The 22,512-nt window shown below is 30.6% G+C and overlaps 1 protein-coding gene across 1 annotated transcript in view; it reads left to right on the top strand.

The window, feature by feature from the left end:
• The window catches only part of LOC130671752 (protein cortex-like), a 30,000-nt gene extending 8,086 nt beyond the window's left edge, over positions 1 to 21,914 (top strand). Inside the window, exons 2-7 of the mRNA XM_057475824.1 lie at positions 18,471 to 18,701; positions 19,334 to 19,616; positions 19,680 to 19,998; positions 20,074 to 20,290; positions 20,359 to 20,701; positions 20,766 to 21,914. Of these exons, the coding sequence (XP_057331807.1) occupies positions 18,471 to 18,701; positions 19,334 to 19,616; positions 19,680 to 19,998; positions 20,074 to 20,290; positions 20,359 to 20,701; positions 20,766 to 20,902 (1,530 nt within the window). The 3' untranslated portion in view covers positions 20,903 to 21,914. The remainder of the gene's footprint in view (positions 1 to 18,470; positions 18,702 to 19,333; positions 19,617 to 19,679; positions 19,999 to 20,073; positions 20,291 to 20,358; positions 20,702 to 20,765) is intronic.
• Positions 21,915 to 22,512: the final 598 nt, after the last annotated feature.

Here is a 22,512-nt window from a genome sequence, read left to right as displayed (position 1 = left end):
ACTTATTGTATATGATGATATTTTATTACAGATAGCTAGTCAGAAGCTACTTGACCACTTTGTTAAAAACCACAGCATCACAAGTGTTACCACCAAATAACTATATATTTGTCAATATATTTTTATTTATTATAATTTTAAGATTATTAAGATTAGTTGTTGAACTACAATTAAAAAAGTATCAAGTCAGGATGAGTTTTGATGATTAAAAAACAAAAACTGGATTGCCAACGATCTTTTGACGTCTTGACGCGGTTTATTGAAATATTATTCCATTTGAAATATTTGAAATAAGTATATTGTATTTATTATAAACGTGGGAAAGAGACAATAGTTTCTATTCACATGCATATATATATATGTAAACAATATAAAAGCTATGCTTTATTCAGTGTCTTTGTTTTTTGTTTTATTAAATTTATTTTATTGATGATATAAATTTAATAGCCACATCTATTGGCTGTCCCACATCTTGAGAGTTAACACCACATCCACCGGGTCTTTTCTCTACTCTTTTCTCTACTCTTTTCTCTACTCTCTTCAATAAGAGTACACTATAGAGTGTCGTCGCGACAAGCGTGCAGTAAGATATCGCGTCGAAGAAATAAGGCGACGCGACTCGTGTAAATTTAATACTCGTAATCTTACTTTCTCTGTTGCTCTTATCCCTCTTGAAGCCTCGTAAGATTTCGTAAGATTTTTTCTTTGTTATTTTAACCAAAGGAATCGAGGAAAACGAGAACGAAAGTATATGTGCATAATGTTTAGGCGACCACCACGACTATCAACCAAACAGTTGTAGTCTCGTTTTATTATTATTATTATTATTATTATCATTATTATACAAACAACATTTAACAATGTATGTACATTTATAGTGTGTTAAGGGACACCCACGTTACAGCCCTTTGACCTGACACTTCCTCTTCTATTCACCCACGCAATTTAAAACATTCTGATATACCTCGTACTGGTATACATATAAATAAGATATACAAATTTTTTATTTTTTAAAAATGATATTTAACTGTCGATTATGATAATTGCCATAAAATAAATGTCAAAGTTATACATATAAAAAAATAAAATTTATTAAATCAACGGCTATGGCAATAATATAATTAATTCTTACGTGAGTTTATGTCGGGATGGTGATAATAATAATAGTAATAATATATAGAGAATAAGAGGACTACTTGTTTCTGTATATATCGTAAACTTGCAATCGATGTCCGACTAATCTCAGGCTGTTTTCCTATGTCTGGCTATAGTCTGTCATGATGCTTGTGACTCATGAATATAGCGTGAGAAATTTACTTTTTGTATATATATAAATAAAGACAAGTATAATAGTTTAAATAATAAGACTACTCGAGATGATGATGATGATGATGATGATGATCGGAATTGTTAAATGCAATTAGATCGTTGTCATATGTATTATATGTTTATTTTTGAGAATAACGATTTTGTAATTTATTTTTTATTGAAATTATAAATATTAATAATATAATTCCGCGGAACCGTATCTTGTGAGAATACGTAATCTATATAAGAATGGTAAAAAATAATTTATTTCTTCAGTGTTTTCAAGCAACGCTATACATAACACCATTATCGAGCGACTCCATATATCTATATAATGAATATATTATATAGATGCATGCATAATTTTGATCGTGAGAGAACATCATCAGAGAATCAATTAAACATAATATTTATATTGTTAATTTGTCCTAGTAAATATTTTTATTTTAATAATCGAAGGATCAATGAAATAGTTTAAAAAAAAAAAAAAATTAAAATTACCAGGAATAAATATAAAATTGTTTAATTGGACGATTATCGTTAAAAAAAAAGTAATCAACTCATTACGAAAACTTAATATGTATATAAATATATGTACATATAGTTTATAGACTCGATATCCGATACGGGATATAATCTTGTTAAATAGCAGGTGATTATAATTTTTAAGTATGTATTTTGACGTGAGACATACAGTGGGTAGTGGTCGAATAATTTTATGCACTTTTTAATCTAAATTTGTAACTAAGTTGCAGTAATGTAATATTTTGTATTCGATCACTCATTCAAATTTAAATGATAACAAGTGTCAAATGATAAATATATGTATAGTAAAAAAAAAAAATAATCTTAAAGCAATACGGAAATAACTTTCTGACCATGTGGGATTAAATATTATTTTATTTTCAGTCTTTAACATATAAGTTTGGATTAATATATATAGACATATACACATTCCGTAGGGGTCTTGATCGAGATAAGATTCTTCCTGTACTGCAGTATATATAATCGTATTCTGCATGATAGTAACGCGAGTAGTGTTTAAAAAAATAATAAATATATAACGAATAATAATATCTTTAATTATAATGAATTTAAAACAATCTCTTGTTACCTTTCTCTGGTAGATTGCTATCAGTTTAAAAATCAGCATCAGAATCATCATCAGGCAATTACTCAGGAACTCATTTCTTACGTTCTAATATCACCGAGTACCAGTAAGCCAGTTTTTATAGCTGCACTTAATATATATATATAGCACCGAGAAGAGTATATAGTCCTGTTTCTCTTTATCCCGGTCTTTTCGCGTACCCACTATCTCTAGCATCAAGCGATGATCGATTACTAAGATGCCATATCGATGACGTGGAATAATCATATAGTCAGTTAAAACATTAAGAAAGTAAAAAAAAAAAATTAACAAGATTAAACGACACTATAGACTACTCCTAGTATGTATATATATATATAAAGTAGTTGGAATTCTGTTGAAGAAAAAATATGGTCATCGTAAACCGGAGTCCGGACGCATAATATTTCATAAACCTCGACTATTAGTTGCAAAGTTCATGATGATAAATTAATGCCTGCGTAAACGCGGGAAAATAAAAAAATGATAAAATTGTAAGTTAATTGTAGCTGAGCTATAGCAGATAGTAGATCGTTACTAGATGGATGGATTAATGTCCATAGTAGTTGATCAATATAAATATATAGAATGATCTGCTGGGACAGGATCAGTGGGAGGCCTGACTAACGATACGCAATTAACCCCCTGTTTTTCTTATACGTATATATATTATATATATACTATATCTACTATATACATACCTGACAATCATTTATAATTCAGTAAATTATTTAATCAAGAGGAATTACACTTGTCCGATTATATTAGTATTTCAATATACTTATAATATTATTATTGATTGAATCATTATTATAAATCATCATTAATATTAATATAATCATAATTTATTTGTTTTTAAATGAAATGCGAGAGAGCGTCATCAATAAATTTGGTAATCTGATTAATTCAGCAATACCTTTAAAGTAAATATATATATAAATATATGTGTATATACTGTACCATGGTAGTGAATAGTTGGTAATTCTAGAGACTTGTTTAACAATGCCTTGCATTCCTCAAAGCGAGTTATTCACGCCCGTGTTTTCTCTTATGTCAGTTTAATGAACACGCTGCTGGCCCACCCGATAACAAGAATCTTGCACACACATTAACTTTATAGTTACTTCCTTGTCAGTAGTAGCAGTAAGAAAATAATGTATATAAACTACTCCCTATTGTCTACTTGCCTATGGTTTACTACCTAGTTATAGATTATTTTATTTTTTTTTTTTTTTCGTTTTTTTTTTCAATCTGTTTGCAATTCATCCAAAATCTATAAAGTAAATTAATCAAGTAATTGAAAATAAATCATGTTACAGCGTGTTCTTATATATGAGATATAATAGTGTAAGATAATAGGGAGTTTTATGGTAATCAGTAAATTTGTAATTGTCAATTGGAAGCAATTAGTCAACACGACAATTTAAGTTGTTAATGGCCACACCCATTTTCTTGTTGGACTCCATTCAAGCGAAATTTATGTCAACACAAACATATATAGACGTATGTTAACTTTTTTACTGAAACCTATAAGATTGCATTTATTATTAATTTTAATTTTTTTTTTTTTTCGAGGGTTAAAGTATCGTTGTTCGTTTTAAATTCACCGTGAATAAGGCTGGCGCAATATAAGATACCAGTGGTGTGGTTGTGGCCAATAATTATGACAAACTCCGTCGCGGCTGTCGAGAGGAAATTTTAACATTTATAAGAGGATTACCATGAAACATGATTGGGCTCTCTCTGTTACATATATTCCGCTGTATATATTACACACCATTTCAGATCACCAGAGTATATATATAGGTGTATAAAAAAGATGAATAGAATAATTTTCACCTTGTAGCCATCGTATATATAATATATACATATATTTCTATAAGTAAAGAATTTTACATGAACAAGTTTTATTTTTAAAAAATCAGTGAGGACATTAGAGAGATGAAAATTGCTGTTTAAATTGGTATGCAAAGCCGAAAGATATAAAGCTTTATATATTATAAATCTACGGGGCATCTTAACTATAAGTAGTGGGAGGTTATAAAGGTGGAGACCCAGAATTTATCGTCGTTGTAAAACGGACCATGCCATGATATATTTTACTCATAGCGTCTCTTCTCGAGTGAAATACGCAAACGGTATTTCACTTCAAGTGCATGCAACCCATCCAACCAACTAGCTAGATATATATATACTTGTTATAATATATTTATATAAAGAGCTATAGGCATCTGATAAATAAAATCATATTATGATAAAAGTTAATCCAATATATGGTCTCTGTTCAGACGTTTAGACCTCAGACAGATGAACCTCACTCACGCCTTGATCGCCAACTGAAAACTAACGGCGATTATAAAACCAATCCACTTCCGCCGGAGATTAAATTTTAAATATTTATAATTTTTATCGTTCACTGTATTTATTGTAATAAATATATAACTCATATACTTTTACAGCTCAACAAATATTATTTAAAATAAATAATTGGATGGATATTGGTAATAGCACATAGTGCAGATTAAAATTCTAACTGTCAATGTAATCGGAAATAAATAGATATATAAAATGTAGAGGATAAAAAAAGGATAAAGGGAGTAATAGGTGATATGGGCTTGCTTTAATGATATAGCTACCTTAATAAGGTGGAGTAGCCTTATTATAAGTGTATACCCACTTTCATCATCATCATCATCATAATCATCATCATCCTTTTCCTTATTTTATTTTTATCCACCTTAGATATATATCATTATCTTTTTTCCGCGTTGCTTGACCTTTTCTTTTTTTCATTATATATATAGGATTACTATTCTGATATTTTATTTATTTTTTCCACTTATAGCTTCCTCTCGTTCAACAGCTTTTCAAAAATTATTATAAAATACTGTCTCTTTATTGCAATTTTAATATTCTACCAATGCGAAATTTACTTGATTCTACTTAATACATTTTATTTTTTTCCCATAAATAGTTTAAATCAATTTATCTCTACGACAGTTAATTAAAACATAAAAAGACTTTTTAATATATGTTATTTTAAAATATGTTTATTGGCAACAATTAAAATGATGATAATAATAATAATAAGCTGCGAGAATCAGATGTCGATGGTTATCAGTTATTTATATATTATAATTAAATAAACGATTGCTAATTAGCTGATTATAAATATGTTCTCTTATCTGCTATAACTTTTTTAAAATAATTAAATTTGAATTTTAAGTATATTATCATGATGAAAACTATCATTAATATAAAATTATAGTCAGTAAAGTGACAGAAACAAATTAGGAAAGGATTAAATGTTGTATAAGTATTATATAGGTAGTATATAGGTATATAGTCGTTGTCCATAAGAATGTATTGATACAAGTGCAAGTTCCAAGTCGTACTGCTACTACTTACACTTAACTCTTAGGCATCGTTCGTCTTTTCAACTCGTACATTTTCTACTACACTGGACATCTAGGATATGTAGGATATGTAGAATATGTATGTATTATATATACATTTTAAGTTATATATATGGCTTTAACTTTACTAGTTGGTATATATATATAGTCTACATAAGTCTACTATTGCTCTTAAGCGAGGTACAACAAGTAGCGAATCAGGAGTGCCAGAGACCAAGTCAGCTGGATTTTATCGGCCCGTGGCGATCATTCTTATCTCAAAAAGGAGCTCGAGGGTGAACATTTAAATAGTATTACCAAGAGTCGGGAGGTCGAGATGAGATACCCCACGTGTGCAATCGGTACACACGATTACTGATCCACCCGACATTATTTTCTAGTACTCTCTAGTACTTTTTTTTTATGGTTTTTTTTTTCTTTTTCAACAGAATTAATGAGAATATAGCTTTAGGTATATATCCTAGTTTATTTTTTTTATGGCATTAAAATACTCTGCTACTGGTAGTTTTTAGTGAAACATCGCGAATCTTGTATTTATTATTTCACAATACTACTGATAATTATCTATATGTATATGGATATTATATTTAAATAATAAAACGATAAAATCTATTTGTAGAGTATCAGTAGTAAATAAAAAGTATATGAAAATAAAAGACAAGTAGCCATCAGCATCAGCAAGAGCGTAAAAGAATCAAACGGGGAGCCACGCTGGTTTAATTTGTCAAGGAACGCATGTACACATAGACATATATACACATAACCCGTAAAAGTATAAATATAAAGTTGGTGGTGGTAGCGTCAGTTCAACTCTCGCGCCAGGTAACGCCGTTTTTGCCACTTTTCTATACATGTATATGCACATACACACACTGCACAAGCAAAAGCTCATGCGCTACTCAAGATCCTACTTGACGATAAAGATGTTTCAAGTGCTTAGCTGTTTGTTCTGGCTTCCTTCTCAGTCTCCTCCTCTTAATCATCTCCATTAGCTTATTCTATATTCTTTTTTACTATTAAGTAGTTATATACATATATGTATAGATTATTATCATTAAGTTTAAATTATTCATATAATCTTATTTTATTTTATTTTTTAAAGTTATAAGAGGTCTTTAAACTTAAAGGAGCCTTATTCTGTTTTATAGTTAGAATTACTCATGATGTATATAAATTAATAGACGTGAGTTTTAAGCTAAAAATATACCATCAACTTTGTAGTAAACTGGCAATAAGTTAAAAGTTAAGAAAATAATTATAACCATGAGTTAATTAAACAGAATAGCCTTTATTGCCATCAACTATATGCTCAGTTAACAAACCGGTCCATATTTACGAATGGCGCTAATCACCCAGTAACAACTTTTTCTCTCTTTATCTTAAAATTCAAGAAGAACTCGTGCATTGATGATGCTTATATACACTTTAATACTCTCACATCCACAATACCGACTTGACAAAAAACTTTGGTGAATCAATAAAAGTATTAACTCAATATATATATATCGATAAAGAGACTTTACTTGGCGGAAATTCAAACTCGTTTTTATGCCGTCTGCTTCACTCCTTGTTAACGAGGATATCCACGCCAATTCATCAATTTACTTTTTACATTTATACAGCCACATATACAATAATACAATTTATCAGCACTCTATATGCTTATGTTATCTCAAATAATTACCGAAATCTTTGATAAAATTTTTTTGTTTTCGATGATCATTATTTTTTCTCTTTTAATTATTATTATTATTTTTTTTTTTACTCCCTTTACATGACAAATATGTATTCAAATAGAGGGTTGGACAGTTTACTTTTTTTTCTTAGGGGGTAGGGCTAGTAGGGTAAAGACGACAATTGGACGAGGGGTGGAAAATAAAAACGAATAAGGGTGTAGGCAATTCGTTGAGCCTTTGGGGTCTGGTTATGACTAGAGTCATATATATAGAATATATAAAATAAAAGAGAAGGGATGAAGGGTGAGGTGGAGCAATAGAGTGGGGTCGGTCAAGAGAAAGAGGAGGTCTCCACGTCTTATGGTCTTACATGTATGGACGACGGGCCACCCAGCTGGTGCAGGGGACTTGTCCTACAATATCTTCCGTCACGGCGGTCTCCTTTATGAAATCACCTCCGATCAGAACGAACGCCACCATCACGCGGTTGCTCTCTGTTTCTTTCTTTTCCCTTTCTTATTATTGCATATATAATATACACACACACACACAACTCGATACGATTTATTTTATAATACACGATACTGTCTGTATTTTTCTTCTCATGGTAATATATGTGTGTATTATTGGAAATAAATCAATATATTAGACTTCTTACAGTTATTTGCTCCCTTATATAATATATATCTATATTTATATAAACTGTTTATTAATACCATAGAATTAACTTTTATTTGAGATATATCGGTTTATTATAAATGTAAAACCAGTCATTATTTGTACACATTAAATGATGAATTACAAACAAATTTTATTTATTTTAGTTGATATACTATCAACAAATCAACATGATGGCCGTCAGGGAGAATTAAAATTGCCAATGAGTGTTGTTACTTTCTTCTACGTTTCCTTACGTTGATGTTCACTGTATAAACTCATATGGAATTGTTGTTTTTTTTTCTCTCTCTTACAAATACATATCTCGATGACAAGTACATAACTCATCGGAATATATCGCTGTAATTGCTGTATGTTACTTTAAAAAAGTTATTGCAATGTTAAACACAGATTCTCTTCGGAGTTCGGAGGGATCGATTAAAAAATTGGTTACTCAAAAAGAAAAAAAAAATTTTTTTTTTAATAACTTAAATAATAACAGCAATAGTAATATAGTGAATAAATTATTAATTCTTTAGAGCTCGTAAATTAATTGTAACGAAAGCGTAAAAATGGATTGTAATTGATGATGGATATATATTCAACATAACAATAAGTATATAATATGTGTGCGAAACGATTTGTCATAAATATTGTATATTACTTTTCAAAGTCGAATTTTATAAAAAAAACAACAACAATATTTGTTATAATAAAATTAAAGGTTATTTTGATTTATTATACAAAGATTGTTGCATACGATTAATATTTATACCTGTTATAATAGTTTTATGACTTAAAAATAATTATTGAATGTATGAAGAAAATGAGTAATTGTTTGGTGTAAAATCAATGATCTGTTAGCGACATTTATTATTATTTTCAACACTATAAACTGCTACAAACATATATATCTATATGTACGGAATTAAAGCTCGCCGATCTCTGATGTGAGAAAAGACAAGTAAAGTCGTCTGGTTGTATCCTTGATAGATGAAAAGTGTATTTTGCCGAGTTAAAAATAAAAATGAGAGGAGGAGACAAGCGCCTTCTTATCGACTCGTAAGTTTGTAATAAGTAATAAGTAATAAGGCATAAAAAGTAAACAGTTGAGACATTAACGATTGGTCGTTTGTTTAAGAGGCGAATTATCGAGTGCCTTTAATTGCTTGTTTCACTGCTCTCTATCCTTATCCTTCATCTTCTTCAGCTTCGTATGATATACATGTACTCGATTTATATATTTATATCAGACTGATTTTTTTTCATTTTTTTTTTTTTTTTTTTTTTTTTCGTTATAAATTTAACTGCGTAACAAACTGGATTAAAAGTAAACGATTATTTTATTTTATTTCCGTTTCATACATTATAAAATATTATTATACATATGTATGAATTTCCTTAAGATGTTAAAATGAATTTACTGCTCAATAAAAAATATTGGTGTATGTTGAATAAAATTTGACGATGAAAGAAAAAATAATAAAGATAATATGTATATGTATATCTGTAAGATGAAAAAGAATGAGAAGAAGACGAAGAAGAAGAAAAATATACCGTTAAAAAAAAGGCACGAGCCACCTGCTCGTGACCGTACAAGGACGTTGATCTGGATCTTGGAATCTCCTCCTGCTTTCATGTCTCCCATGTTGACTCGACCTTAACCGGAGCGTCGTCCGGATCAAAATTCTCAAAACCAGTCTCCTTAAAAATCATCGTCTCGTGGTTTTCGTCAGTATCGTCATCGCCATCATCATCATCGTTGTCGTCATCGTCATCATGCCTTGACTCTTTATTTTTATTTTTATAGTGTATATACATATATACTTAATATAAATTTAAATGAGGACTAAATAAATGTGTGGAAATAAATATATGTACAATCTCGAGACGTTATTTCAAGATCCTACTCAAGATCTAACGAGTTGGCGGCGCGGCAAAGCAAACACGATCTCATCTGGAATCTTGAATCTCTCGATCTACTCGAGTGCGAATAGTCGAGCCTCTTGACGAGAAGAGACGGTCAAGACATTCGAGGATAAATGGTTAAGAGTAAAATCAACTTACACAGAGAGAGACAGATAATATGTACTTTCTCAGACACTAATTTTGTTTATTGTTAATCTTTCTGATGATATTGTTTGTTCCCGATATCCCGATATTATATATAATACAAATATACATAGTAGGTAAAGTGGAAATTGCAAAAAGACAATAAGACCGTATTATACTTTTTAATTGGAGTCAAGAAAGATATTTTAAGTAGCCGTTATTGTCAGTCTATTTTCCTCTAATATTTTATTTTTTTTTATTGCCGTGTGTGCGAGAACGTCGCGTTGTTTGTGATGGATATAAAGAAATAATCAGAGTGTGGTTAGTTGTGTATATATAGATAAAAGAAAATGGGAATTCCCTTGTTGGTCACACGTTGTGTGTATTGTTGTTTTTGCCAAGTTACACAAGAGACGACACGTTTATCATGATTTTTTTTATTTTTTTGTCGTCAGATAGTTGTGTGACCTTGGATGGATTGATTCGCTTGTTTGTATATATATTTTTTTTTCCAGCCGTAACTCTGATGGGTTTTTTTTTATGTGCGTTCTATGGTATTTCTGGCGTCTTTATCTGCTCTGTCAGTTTATATTACAGAGCACACACTACAATATGCCCGATGGGAAATAAGACGTCGTATTGAATTCGATTTGGTTCGAGCAGTAGTTGTATAGTGGATCTAGTGATGGTATACTACTTTACTACTGTAAGAATAAGCTTCCAGAGCTGCTACAAGTAAAGATGTTGCTTTTGTATGCGTGAGATCGATTTTTCGCATTTCCGCGTAAGGAAGAGAAAAGAGAATCCGCCGTGTAGATCGATATTTATATCTTAAAAAGTGTGTAATGTGTGTGTGTGTGTGTGTGCTTTCAGTACAGATAAACCCGCCTTTGGCACTTAAACTTCTCTAAGAGATAGTGTACTGCTCTACTGTGAAAATAATACGTTTCAATTTAGGGATTGAATAAACATTCACTGTAATAACTTCGTAAATCGATAAATCCCATTCCACCATCGCTATTATTATTATTACTATATTTTCTGTTTATAACCTTTATTTAATTTCATATTTTTCTAAATATAAAGCAATTAGGTAGAAAATAATATATTTGTTTTTAATCAAAAAACTATTATCTTCATGTAGATGCCTCTATTGTAAAATTAAAACGGATTTTTATCGTTCATATGTATGCATATATTACATATATCTTAAAGAGTCGCGTGAGAACCCGATCTTTGCAAGTTGTATTCTCTTTAACTTGAAGTGAATTAACAGCATCAGTTTTTTCTTTATTTTATTTTATTTTTTATTTTAAAGACGGCATAAAACACAGGATTACCAAATGATAATAGTAATGCAGAAGCAGGTCTCTGTATAATAAGTATAAAGAGTAGCAATAGCAGTGTATATATATATATATATATATTATATATATATACTGAATGTGGGCGCGCATTGATGAGAGCCGAGCTTTCTATATGCATTTCTTTTCATTTTTCAGTTTTATATTAACTATATACGTATAAAATGTATGTACATACGTAATCATGCCACTCACACCGTAAATTTAAAAACATACAATGTGATTGTATGCACCTGAGCTCGATAAATTTAAGACGTCGTGTGTCTCTTGGTTTATAATAATTGTCGCCTGGTAATGTTTACTCTCAAGCTTTCCGCATATAAAATAACTCGAATATATATATAAATTTGTATAATGTTTACGATCTAAATAATTATCAAGTAGATCCTGAATCTCAAAAATGTAATTTCCATGTTTAATGTGTCTTGTTGAATAAAACGGGAGATATGAATTCAATCAGCCATGCACCCAAGCCGTAAAGAAGAAGATGGATATTAGAAGGATACTGAGCAAAGAGCTAAACTTGGGTTTAAACACCAAGGCGATTATCAATGGAATTTTGGTCCTCGGAGCTCACAACATTTTCTCTCCTTGTCTCTTTTTCTCGATAGACAAAGTCAACAGCAACAACAACAATAATAACAACAACGTATACAAGAATAGAGAAAGAAAAGGAAAGATTGTGATTAACTACAATACGAAGTGAGGAAGTAGCAAGAGAATGATGATCAGCAGTCTGTTTTGTAACGGGCACGTAGCACCTTAATGAACGACGTCCAACCGTTTCGACACGTTCGATTGCTTGCCTGTTCGGTTTATAAACGGAGCAGACAATTGTATACAATCTATAGATTATTCTACTGATCCTAATACACTCTCTTCATTTTCTTACAGTCACGCTTTGTATCATTCTCCGATAATAAAAAACAATCTCGATTATTTATTTTTTATTAAATTTTAGTCTTACAAATGCGTGATGATTATAGAAAAAATAAATAAAACGTAACCATAAAGAAGAAGTAAAAGATGAAGAAAATGTGTAGGTGTTGCCAGTTGGCCGGTCGGTCGGTCGGTCGTTCATCGATCGATCGGTGGTACAACACAAGAGAGCGACAGGTCTGATGTGGGACGAGTTGTCTCGAGTCTAAAAGTTTCCCGCGTGCGTAGGTGTTTTAGTCATTCCATACGAGCCATCCTCACTACTTATTTTTTTTTTTTCTTTATAACATTTTTTTCGTGTATATAAATAATATAAAACTTTTAAAATTTGGATAAAATTCGCGTGCTCAATCTAATGATCGATTTGGTTTATATGATGATGAGGTGGTAGTGGCGGTAACAGAAGTAGTGCTGCTGGATGAAAAGTACAAGGAATAAATAAGAGGCAAGGTAAGCTGGATAAAAAGAAGAGAATAATGTTATGGAGGTGCAACGGCAGCTGCTAGTTATCACGCGAAACGTCGTTCGGTCGGTGATGGAAAAATTTAATCCTCATGGTCATAGACGTTTTATATTTTATACACCAGAGCCAATAAATAATGTATAAGAAATAAACTGAGTATATAAAAGATAGTAGAGCTGGTTTAAAGTTATTGCGCGGTGAAGTGGATAACCTACGATCTAAATTGCTAACCTGCCCGAGCTGTTTAGCCAGTGCGGTCGTTCTTTCAATGGACCCGCGAGCTCTACCCCAGAGACCCGAGAGCAACAGCAACTGTAACTAATGTTACTCAGTCTACAAAGAACAAGAAATATCAATAGCATCTGCTGACCAGCCTACACTATAACCATCATCATCATCATCACAGAAAAAGAGATCAGAGAACAACCGATGGTGATGATGATGCTCTTAAAAAATAATTGTTATTAGAAAGAGAGAGAGAGAGAGAGATTCTTCGAATAATATAACTATCCTGCAAGTGTCATAACAATATAACATTTTTTGTTTTTTTCACTTGAGCTCATCAAACGAACGGTGGAATTTTTTTAGTATTTTACTGTGAACCTCTATAAATAATGACCGAGAATACTAAAACCGTTTGAAAAATTGTTAAATATAAGTATATTTAACACTTGTGACATAATTTTTTTTAAGAACAACAATAATATTCAAATTCAAAAAAAAATTAATTTTTTTTATTATTTTGTAACATTATACATAATAACAATAATGATAATTTAAAACTTACGTTTACTAGCGTATATTTAAATAATTATCTCCAAGTCCATACAATTTGTTGATTGCATTTAAAATATTGTTCACTGTAAAAAATTAATAAATCACAATATTGCAATTGTTTGTAAAATAAAACAAATTATTATAATTGTCTTGGTGAGAATGGTAAAATTATAAGTGATATATATTTAGGTAAATTCCCGCGTGAGTTGTTTCATGTTGCGCGCGCCGCATTATTTATATTTCCCGCCATCACATTAAATCAGTCAGTCAGATGTGAAAACATAATTAATAATTACTTTTGCACAAAGTTTTTATATAATTAAACATTCACTGATTTTCCATTTAAAAAATTTAATTATTTTAAAAAATAATCACTTTGTGCGAATAACAACGACACAACACACATTAACACGAATGGAGTTAAATTATTTATGGATATTAAAATAATTAAAAAATACTCATTATTTTTAGTTTATTAAATCGAAAAATAAATCTGTAGGTGTTTTTTTGTTATCATATTGTTTACATAAATATATATAGAGGTAAACGATGTTAGTAATAATAATAATAAAACAGGTAATGGAAGTATACAGAATGGTGTATAAAGATCGAGACCTCCAGCCCGCAGGAAGAACGGCCAACGACTGAAAGCCCAAGTCCGAGATCCGAGAGATCCGCAAGCGATGCTGTATGGCCAAGGAAAAAGGTTGGGCTCGACGGGCTCGACGCTCGACGAACTACTTCTCTCTCCTACTTCTTTTGATCAGTGTGCGATGGACCGTTTGGAGCGTTCCAACCACTTCCAACCACTTCCAACCACTTCTAACCACTTACAAGCACTTACAACCACCAACTTTACCGTATACCAACACTCTGCTCAAGACGCTACTAACTTTTTATCATTTTTTATATAATAATATATGTACTTAAATATTCACATATACGAGGTGACTATTAGGATCATTATCAAATATATGAGTAATAATGAAAATCATCACTAATTATAACTGCTACTATAAAATATTAATTTATGAATAAAGTTGATATAAGTTATGGATAAGTCGCGTGGTAAATTGCTCCTACTTGTCGATATTACAACACCAGTTTATATATATGTATATGTATATGTACAAGTACAACTTGATGAACGTGTTCCGAATATTATTTTCGTCCTTGGTCAGCATAACATAAACGTGTTTGCCGTAGGGTTTGGTGATTTTATTGCTTCTTATTAAAATACTGAATATAATGTAAATTAATAAAAAATAACATGGGCATAATATGCACAGCAATATTGGAACTGCTTAAAAATTAATTTAACTTATTAAATTCATTTGTCTATTATTTTTAAATATGTGAGGTGATGGAGGCGTTAATTTATGTGTATATATATGTAATACATAACTAAGAGCTGATGTTGGCAGTCCCCCGCGAAATGGATGGGGCATCAGGCCAACCTCCTCGCACATTCGTTCAACCAATCACTGTGCTTCTAACATACAATCTAATACCCCACATACTGTTTGTCAGAGTATATATTATTATATAGATTTTAGGGACGTTCAAACGTTCTCTGCAGATGTTTCAAAGCAATTTTTAAATTTTTTAAATATATCAATGAATGAAATTTTATCGTGAGATAATTTACAATATAAATGATATTTAATAAATTTTTTGTAAATAGGAGCAAGTTGATGGGGATATTGATATAGAAAATGGAAATGCCAGAGATGGCCCGGAGACTTTAACGCTTGAGATGGAGAGCAAGCGCTCAACTAGTGGTATTATCTATATATATATTATTATACATATATAGTTGCCAGGCGTTATCATGAGTTGCTGTATGATATTATATTGAGATTAGTACAACCCGTTCTCACCTTAATATGTATCTATATTCAGCACCAATTCATTAGTCGACAGCAAGCTCTTTCGCAACTCATCTATAGCCAAGCTTAACGTTATTATATATTTACCTTATCACACCTTTTTCTCTCGATCAAAACTCATTATCTCTATTTCGTTTTTTTTTTATTTATGACTCATTATTATCATCATTAGTATATTTACTCTGTGTACTAATTGAATATTAATCTGCACAAACCTTTTAAATAATATATTTGTAATTTAAATAATAAATTACTAAAAATAATTTCATTAACAGACTAATGAAATATAACCGGATGATTACATTTATTATTATAAATATATTTAGCAAACAGTTTTGTTAAAACTAAATGTATACTGATCTATCAAATTGAACTTGTTTGTTTTTTCTTTTTCTGACTCAACTGTATAATATCATTTATACTTTCTCAGTTTCTCTTATTGCGTTGAAAGTATAAAACAACACTATCATTATTATCATCATCATCATCAGCAGTAGCAGCAGCAGTAGCAAAAGCTGAGACAACGACTATGTGTCTGGTGGAATGTTGGGAAAAAAGATGTCTCGCTGTCGGAGGGCCGCGCGCGCGCCATTGATGCTACAATATCATCAATAAGAAAAATATATATATATATGTGACAGAGAGGGATAGAGTTTGAAAAAGTCGTGCCGACAGTTTTTTAAATGTTGAAAAATTTTTATTTAAAATTAATTTATTGTTACTTGAAGAATGAGCTAGAAATATATAATATTTCGACGTATATATAAAAATAAGATAAATAATATTATTAATAATGAATAAATGTATGAGATGGTATGGGTATATAGTCGCCGTATAACCTTTCGTGAACTTGTTTGCACAGCAAATCCGGACTCATCTTTCGCCTTGAATTACCTTTCGACCTCAGAGGTGGAAGGCTTCCGGCCCTGTATTGTATATATATATATAATATATATCTCGAGTCTCAGCATTGGCATCAGCATTGCTCAGAGCCTGAATTATTATTATTATTATTATATATCTATATATGTGTATATCTTAAACAACTGAAACCTGACCCAGTGAGACCTTGCGTGGTTATTGCCGCAGGTGATGATATGTATTAGAGAGCGTGCGTCTCACACGAGTACTAAGTGTGTGCGATTGTCATCTGCTGCTGCTGCTACTACTACTACTATTTCTAGCTATACTTATACTTTTCTTTCTGACCGGTCCTGATGCCGTCATGCACACGATATCAAAGTATATATATATATATATTTTTTATATCAGTGTTGCTCTTCAGAGTCCGCGTCTATATATCCTGTTAATGTCGGCTTATATATGCTCTGTACCGTGGGAAGACATCGCGACACCATCATATCATCTAGATTAAACAACGTCAATTATGTATTTTTTATTTCTGTATTTGTTCATACTTTCATCAACATCAAGTTGCAGGAAATAATTTAAAAAAAAAAAAAAAAAATTCCAAGTATTCAACATTTAATTTAATTAATTTCAATGGTTCAAGTTAGTGGTTAAATAATGTATTTTATTTATAATTTTAAAATATATATATACGTATTTACAATTGTTTTGGCACCTTACGAATTCCAAGGAGAGACGAATAATCAGGTTGGTTGAATGTTGAATGTATAAAAAAAACCTGTCCTCTTTGCTGGGGGTCTACTCGTATCTACTTAGTTACTACAAGCAGTAAGTTGTTCTATTGCCCATGGGAAAACCGAGTGATGTCTATGGGATTTTTAAAAGTTTATGTATAAGTGAGACGGTGTATTCTGCACCTGGTCAAATGGATTTAAAAGTCTTGAGCTTCATGCAAATGAGCTTCACTTTTATTCATCCATCCATATATCTATCTATCTTTTGCAGCAACTCGAGATGTCGAGATTTATTATTATTCTTCATATACATATATTTCATCTTTTTGTCTATATACATATTTACATCAACGGTTATTATGGGGAATATATATTTAGCAAGTAAAAATTTAAATATACATTAAGTATATCAATAAAGTCCGTTAAATATGTATCAATTAAATTAAATAAAAAGCATGTTGAGAAAATAATAATCCATACATAAATATAAAATGTTAAAAATAAGAAACATGTATCTACATTATATACTCACAGGTGTCAGAAAAGCTTTCTGAGTAGTGACAGAGTAAATTAGCGGTCTCGTTTAGATGTCAGTACAATTATATATATTATAAATCAGTATAAAATAGATGATGGATATTATATTATTATCATTATTATTATTATTATTATTATTATTATAAGATGATGAGATTAAAATAAAATAATTCGACTTTCGAATATTTATCAAATTTTCTTATTATTTTATTTATTTAATTTATTATCTGGCGATTCCATCACTCGAAAAGATTTATTTAAGATAATTCATGTGTCGGATGGAAAAGTTTTATGAAAGAGAAAATATTGTGTTTTATTTATTTTTTTTTCTTTCGAGATAAAAAGTCTTGATAGTTTTATTCTTGTCTCATTCATCATCAGTAGAGAGCATCAGTAGCATTCGTAGCATTAGTAGCATTCGTAGCATCAATAGCATCAGTAGATCGATGAGACCCTGAGAAAAAGACAGATGTTCGTTGGGGGTCGGAGAGGGTGAATGGACTTGTAAATATTACGTGTACCCTTTGATCGTACTCTGCATAATGCTCTTCTCACTCAACCCTCTTTTCACTTGGTCAAATCTATTTGCAACCTTATTTTTTAATATATATACATATATGTGTGCTGTTAAATTATTATTTATATATTTTTTTTTTCAGGAACAAATTCCGATTTATATGTCACGACCAACACCAGCGTATCACAATAGAACAATACCAGCCATAAATTCATTCCATAAATCAGTATCTGTTTGCAATTCAAATAATTACACTGATCGACTGATTCCTCCACGTCGTCAACAAAATTTTGATGCATCTAGATTTAAACTTATGAATCAATCACTGCCAATGAACAATGAAATTAAACCATATCTCGATGTCATTGAACAGGTAATATATGTATTTATGGATATGTCATGTGTTATTATCTCGTATTTTTTTTTTATTTTCCATTTTAACGCAGTGTGTGTATATCGAGCTTGTATTCTTGTTTTATTTTTCATAATCGACGGCTTTATGAAAGCAACGCATTGATGTGAAGAGTAAGGGGATGTCGTCGTGATCGCGATTTACGAGCGTAATCGCGTAACACGTTGACCATGGTCGTGGCTTGATCGTTCAAGAGCACACACACACACGATACTTAATTATTTTTTTTATTATTATTTTTCTTGTTATTCTTATTGTAGATTCTCTGGTTGGCAAAAGCCGCGCACTCACGGCGTTCTCCAACGAACGATCGTTAAGCTCTTCGGATACGCAATTTACTCGCTCAGTCTCTTCAATCCTACCCACGCATTTTTCCTTCTTCTTCTGCTTCTTCTTCTTCTTCTTCTTTATCATTATTTTTATATCTTTCTCACTCTCCTTCTACCGTTGATATTTATATGTATGTATATACTTTTTATTCAATAACGTTGAGCTCTCTTCTGATTATCATTTACAATTGTTTTATCTTTAAATAAAATAAAACGTTGCCTGTCGTTGGTATGGATCTCTTTTATTCAGAAATATTTTTACAGATAAAAACATTGGATACTGGTTGGAAGAAGCGACTGATGACCCAGAACTTGAATCAGCTTGAACTATTTAAAAGGATGAATAGTCAGAGAATTTTGAATTTTAATACCAAACCACCAGTATTTTCAACTGACTGTTACAAATCGTGTGTCAATGTTAATAAAAAAAAAAGTGTCATTCAAAATTCGTCGTTTGATGGGGTTTGGAAAGCTAAATCTCGTAACAAACCTCTGCTAAAATATTGGGAGACTGCTGTCGAATTATCTGGATACAATCATTTTCCAAGTAACTTAATATTGTTATTTTTAATTAATAACAATAACAATAATAATAATAAATTAATTTTAGGTCGTGGAGTGGTTGATTGGAGTGAAAAAAATATTATTATGGTTGCAGTTGAGCAAGAAATACTTCTTTTTAAAGATACATGTGTTACCAAGAGCCCGTCAGCGATAGTAAACATTGAGCCTACAAATATTGGCACAGCAAAAATTCGCTGTGTCAAATGGAATTATTTTGGCGATTGTTTTTTAATGTATTCAGAGTCGTTGAAATTGTGCTGCTATGATGTCTCATCATCAAAAGTTATTTGGAAGCACAATTGTGTGTGTTCACGTTGTGTAATTCGTTGTATCGCTTGGACTCATTCGGATCGTCAAGTAGTCATGTAAACTCTATTAATATTTTTTTTTCCTTTAAGTTAAATACTTTTTAACTGATAATAATAAATATTATTATTCAGAGGATGTAACGATGGAAGAGTGTGTATCTTTAATATTTCTGGATCAAATGCTGAGCTAATCGATTATGCTTCAGTACACCAAGGGATAATTTTGGATTTGGTAATATCACCAAATGATGACTTTTTAGCCACTACGGGAACAGATAAAAATATACGTATTTATTTGCTCAAACAAATGATTCCATATCTTGAAATTGGATACTACGATTCATCAGAGGTATGTTATATTAATATATATATATTATAAAATAATATATATTTAAGAAAAAGTAATGAAATAAATAGGCATTGGCTTGGCATCCATGGGAAAAAGGAATTCTCTGTATAGGCGGAGGGATTGGTGATGGATCTTTATCCCTCTGGGACGTCCCAAAGCAGAAGTCTCTCGATTATAGACGAGTTAACTTCTTAAGTCGCGTGAAACATTTGGCCTGGAACAACCTAAGCGGAGAACTGGTTGTTGTGTGGTACTACTGGGAGGGTAGTGACACTCGTTTAACGACTATTCCTGTTTTAGCCAGTTGGAACCAAATCGTCGATGCGATATCTATTCAAAAAAGTACACCTTCATTAATATTCAAGAATCGTATTGCCAACGTTATGTGGAACCCTCATCACACTAAAATCGGTAATTTAATTATTCATTTTATATATTTATTAATAATTATTTATATTTATTTTTTCATCAACAGGCTTACAGACAGCCGATCGTATGTATTTATATGATTTTTTTGGTGATAACGCAACTGATTGGAAAGAAGATCATAAAAAAAGTAAAATACGTCCTGCTGGTCAGAAAAGTATTTTTGATCTTAATTGTATACGATAATCCCATGTAGATATAATTTATTTAAAGATATATTAATATTTTATTTACTATTACTATTAAAAAAGTTTTTAATTTAGGTTTTTATATTAATAAAAGTCGATTTTATTAATTAAATAATGTGATATGGTGATATGCCAAAAATGAAAATAATTTTTAAGTACTTTGCTACCTTGTCTATGTAATTATTTAAATATCCTTTAGGCTAAAAAGATTTAAGAATTTGCCAGAGTGTGCTGGTCTACGTAGTATCTCGTCATGCTGACAACCTTCAAACGAGTCTATTAATTCAACTCTGCATATATGTCTGTCTATACGTCAATCTCTTTTTTCAAGCTCATCTAAATCTTTTTTTTTCTATTGGATTTAGCTCCTTGTAAAACTTAAATATTGAGCTATTGATTGTACAAAACCTGTCGCAGTAAACAATATATTTACTTTTTATCATTACACTCACGTAGTTTATAGAAATTTTATGTGTTGATGATCTTAATAATTTATATTTTTAAACTTTTCTTATTGATCGTACTAAAGTAATAAAAAAGAAAAAAAGACAACAATTACACACACAAAAGTGCATTCTTTGAAAGTAAAGAGACAGAAATAAGATGCCTACTCTACTATTCTTTGGTTTTGTTGGTAAATATATAATATATATAGAGTCTCTCATTATCTAAGAGCATTTATCATGGAGACAGTCAGCACACCAGCACACTTTACCATTTATCACTGAACGCAAACGTCTTTTTCTCAATTTATTTTTATATATTATTATTAAATATATAATAAAGTAATCTCTACTTCAGTAGCTCACATGCACCTTGATTAATATGTAAACAGATAAATTTTCTGAGATAGGTATTTCTCTAATGTAAACCTGCCTCGAGTAATTCGTTGTTTGGTTATATATATATGTATGATAATTTAAAAAATATTTAGTAAAAAAGTGGTTGAAAAAAATCTCAATATGTATTAATATATCTGTATTCATTATTTTTTACTACAGTAGATTAAACTAAAAAGAAAAAAAACTGTATTTCAAATTGATTTCAATTTCCTCCTGTGTTATTCTATTTTTTGTTGTTATTGTTGAAATCATTTTTCTCAAGATTGCATCACATCAAAGATTTTATTCGTTGATTGTTGCACTCTCAACTTAACCGCAAGTCAATTTTCTTATACTTATATATATGTATATTTTGTTAGATATTTCATATCCTTTGGGAGAGATATATTTATTTTAAGCAATAATCATTACTGAATATTGATACTTGTACATTATTCCTGATGATTACATAAACCTGATATATATCTACATATATATAGTATGAATTTAGGTCGTTAATCATATAATACTTAAAAATAATGTTTAGCTAAAAAATTTCCATAAATATATAAATAAATAGAGGGCTTTAACAATATGAATGTACAAAAGGTTTTCCTACGGATATTATAATAATATATTACAGAGTAGTAAATATGTGTTAGCCGTTGTGCATCACCAGAGTTTTGTGCTACTCTGTTATATACTCTGTGATGTATAAAATAAAAAGCTATGTTCTGTTTTGTTCTATTCTGCTGTTCGGCGTGAAATACAAGCCGCGACATTGCCG

Source organism: Microplitis mediator, chromosome 7, assembly GCF_029852145.1.
Source record: "Microplitis mediator isolate UGA2020A chromosome 7, iyMicMedi2.1, whole genome shotgun sequence".
Lineage (NCBI taxonomy): Eukaryota > Metazoa > Arthropoda > Insecta > Hymenoptera > Braconidae > Microplitis > Microplitis mediator.
Note: the sequence above shows the minus strand (reverse complement) of the source record. Positions and strands in the feature narration are given on the sequence as shown.